The 3,399-nt window shown below is 34.7% G+C and overlaps 1 protein-coding gene across 1 annotated transcript; it reads left to right on the top strand.

The window, feature by feature from the left end:
- Nucleotides 1-202: 202 nt before the first annotated feature.
- Nucleotides 203-1,697, top strand: LOC113294649 (pachytene checkpoint protein 2 homolog; the record flags this gene model as incomplete). The annotated part of the gene is made up of 7 exons (XM_026543034.1): nucleotides 203-286; nucleotides 389-458; nucleotides 573-643; nucleotides 726-816; nucleotides 1,050-1,177; nucleotides 1,319-1,441; nucleotides 1,546-1,697. Coding segments are annotated over 7 exons (708 nt in total), but the record flags the coding sequence as incomplete, so codon positions are not given.
- Nucleotides 1,698-3,399: the final 1,702 nt, after the last annotated feature.

Raw genomic sequence — 3,399 nt, 5'->3', positions numbered from 1 at the left:
TAAACTTCTTCTAATTCTGTTTTATTCAGAGTTTTGTCACTTTTTTTGGTTTGATCATGAGTACGTATGTGAAATACTGAAATACGTGCTTTGATTTTTGATTCGGTTATATTCATGGATTCATCATTTCTTGACATGTAATTGAGTTTTTAGTTTATGAATCTGCAATATGTATATATATGACGTAGTGATAGAAACTTCTTTTGATTCTGTTTTATTCTGCCAATTGGTTGAGGTTAATGCACATTCTTTATTCAGTAAATGGTTCTCTGAAAGTGGTAAATTGGTATGTACATTTGCTCTTCAACTGCTTCACTGAACTTCCAATTAAATGTAAAGAAATCATAGTCTTTTGAAATTCAATCTTTGTTCAAATTGTTTTAATCAGGTTGCGAAACTTTTTCAAAAAATCCAAGAGATGGTAGAGGAAGATAACAGCCTGGTATTTGTTTTGATTGGTGAGCATATCTTCATGCATCCACATTATTGTACTTTCTGCTAGGTTCCTGCACAAACTCTTTTGCTAACTTATTTTGACAATATGTAGTAACAGCCTTTCTTTTGCTTTGTAGATGAAGTTGAAAGCTTAGCTGCTGCTCGAAATGATGCTTTGTCTGGATCCGAACCTTCTGACTCGATTAGGGTATCATAACTTCTCTGAACTGGGAACACAAAGTAATCTAATGCACTTTATAGCCATGTAACGTAAGTTGTATTATATTCAGGTTGTGAATGCTTTACTCACTCGGATGGATAAATTAAAATCCTCGCCTAACGTCATCTTCCTAACAACTTCAAATATTACAGCTGCAATAGGTACGCCTGCAATGAATCAGTACATTCTTTTTATTAACTATAGATGCTGCCAAAAGTTTCATTTTTCCTGCCAGGAAAGACTTTAATTTCTGGAGTTGCCCGTATGTAGCATTTAAGAATCCTTTTATCGTGAGACCCATCCAGTTTTTTCGAGATCTGGAATAGAAATATGTGTTCTATACGCATCTTTGTTAAAGGTGGAATCTATAGACTGACTATGGTTTAGATTCCAGATATTGCGTTTGTCGATAGGGAAGATATTAAGGCCTATGTGGGTCCTCCAACCCTTCAAGCAAGGTATGAAATACTAAGGTCGTGCATCCAGGAACTGATTCGAACTAAAATTTTGACAGATCAACATGTAATGTTTCCTTTTCCTCATTCACCTAATTGTTGATAAGCGTAACTTCAGAATTTCTAGATTATTCGGAGAGACACTGCGGTTCAGTCTGCCAAAGGTCCACTTACTAGCTTGTTTTGATCCATGTTTCTGTTGTTCTAGGAACCACTCATTCTTCCAAGTTTTGCAAGTTTAAGAGAGAAGCTGAATGCACCCAGCATACACGAGAGTCTGGGTCCACTTGAATTGGCTAAGCAATTGCTGGAAGCCTCAGAAATTTGTGAGGTCAGAGATCAACAAATAATTCTTAAAATCCATATGATGAGTAACTAATCCAAATTTGATTACCTAATAATACTTAAATGATTTTGGATTCTTTGTTATTTCAGGGATTAAGTGGAAGAGCATTAAGAAAACTTCCTTTCTTAACTCATGCCTCTCTTACAAACCCTAAAAATTGTGAACCTAGCAAGTTCTTGCAAACATTAATTGAGACTGCCAGGAGGGAGTTGTCTGAGCTATGTAGTTGATCTTATCAGCTAACCGAATGCGTTAGTGCACACCAACTTTGCTTTGAAAAGGACAATGCCACAAAAAGCAGTGAATATATATGTCGTTTCCGATGACCTTCTCTTGACATATAGGTAATTCCTACATGTGAAATACTGAAATATGTGCTTTGATTTTTGATTCGGTTATATTCATGGATTCATCATTTCTTGACATGTAATTGAGTTTTTAGTTTATGAATCAAATGGAGTTGTCTGAGCTATGTAGTTGATCTTATCAGCTAACCGAATGCGTTAGTGCACACCAAATTTGTTGTGTTTTAATATTGTTATATTCTGCTCACATTTACAGGTTCATATGTCAAATGGATACGTACTCTATATGTAACCAGTGTTGCAGATATATACTCAGATTTGTAACTGGTGTAGCAGATATGTATTCAAAATTTTGTAAGAAGTGTCGCACATATGTACTCAAATTTGTAATCAGTGTAGCAAATATATACTCAAATTTGTAAACAGTATAATAGATATGTACTCAGATTTGTAAACAGTGTAGCAGATATGTACTCAAATTTGTGGTCATTTCAATGTTTTAATTAAATTTGGACCTCCAGATAAAATAAAATCCCGATTTGGTATAAACAATGTTGCAGATATGTTCTTCTGACCGTTTCAGCGGTTTTAGTACGGGAAACAAAACCGTAAGAATGTGTTGCATTATTCACACGTGTTTAGCTCTAGGGTAATGTGGTCAATTTGCTTATTTCAAGTAATTATGGACCTAGTGATAAGTCTAAAATCCGGTTGGACCCTAGTATAACTAACTTATTGGGCCTAGGACCAACCAACAAATTTTCCAAACCAAAAGTAGACATATCTTGTCCGTCATCGACATAACTAAGCTGTTGAAGATCTATTTCCATCATAACTGTGACAGTTGTTGGATCATTAAATCGGGAATCTTTTTTATTTTTATTTTTCTTTTGTATGAAAGTTATTTCTGGGTGAGGGGTTTGGTACCCAGTTATTTCAAAATTAAGGGTTGGTACCTAGATGACCTTTTGACCACTAGCAATCCCGTTTGACCTAATTTTTTTTATTATTCACTTATTAAAATTGTTATTATTAGATAATGACTATTACAAGAAACTAGTTGGAAGTCCAACAAGCTGAGCTCCAATAATGTACTACTAGATTAGTTGAACAGGTTGTCGTGCTAGCCTACCAGGGAGCCTCATGAGGAACTAGTCAAGGGAGTCGAAGTGGATAGGGGGTTGATTATGTCGCAAGGGGGGCAATCTAAACCTATCTTCCATGTCAAATTCTGCAATATTGCGTCATTGGGGACTCGAACCTGGGACCTCTTGGAACTTGAGCGCATTAAACCTTCGAGGAACGGAGATTACCAGCTGAGCTAGCTACCCGTTTTTCCATATTAAACTTATTAAATTTATTATTATTAAAAAAAAAAATCCATATTTACCTTTAGATATTTAGAGTAGGTTAAACTTAAGTATATGAAATTTTAGTAAGTATAAAACACAAAATAAAAAACGATTCTAGAAATAAGATATTTTTATTTATTTATGATAGAAAATGCTAAATTTTACGAAAAAAAATAATGTCACCAAAAAGTGACAAGAACCGAAAGAAAATTACTCAAATGTGTCGGTCACAGTATCCCAATTACAAATGAGGGTTGACAGACTAAATCTGAGAAAATATCAGTGT

The sequence above is a fragment of the Papaver somniferum genome, chromosome 7 (assembly GCF_003573695.1).
Source record: "Papaver somniferum cultivar HN1 chromosome 7, ASM357369v1, whole genome shotgun sequence".
Classification (NCBI taxonomy): Eukaryota; Viridiplantae; Streptophyta; class Magnoliopsida; order Ranunculales; family Papaveraceae; genus Papaver; species Papaver somniferum.
This window is presented reverse-complemented; position numbering and strand designations above follow the sequence as displayed.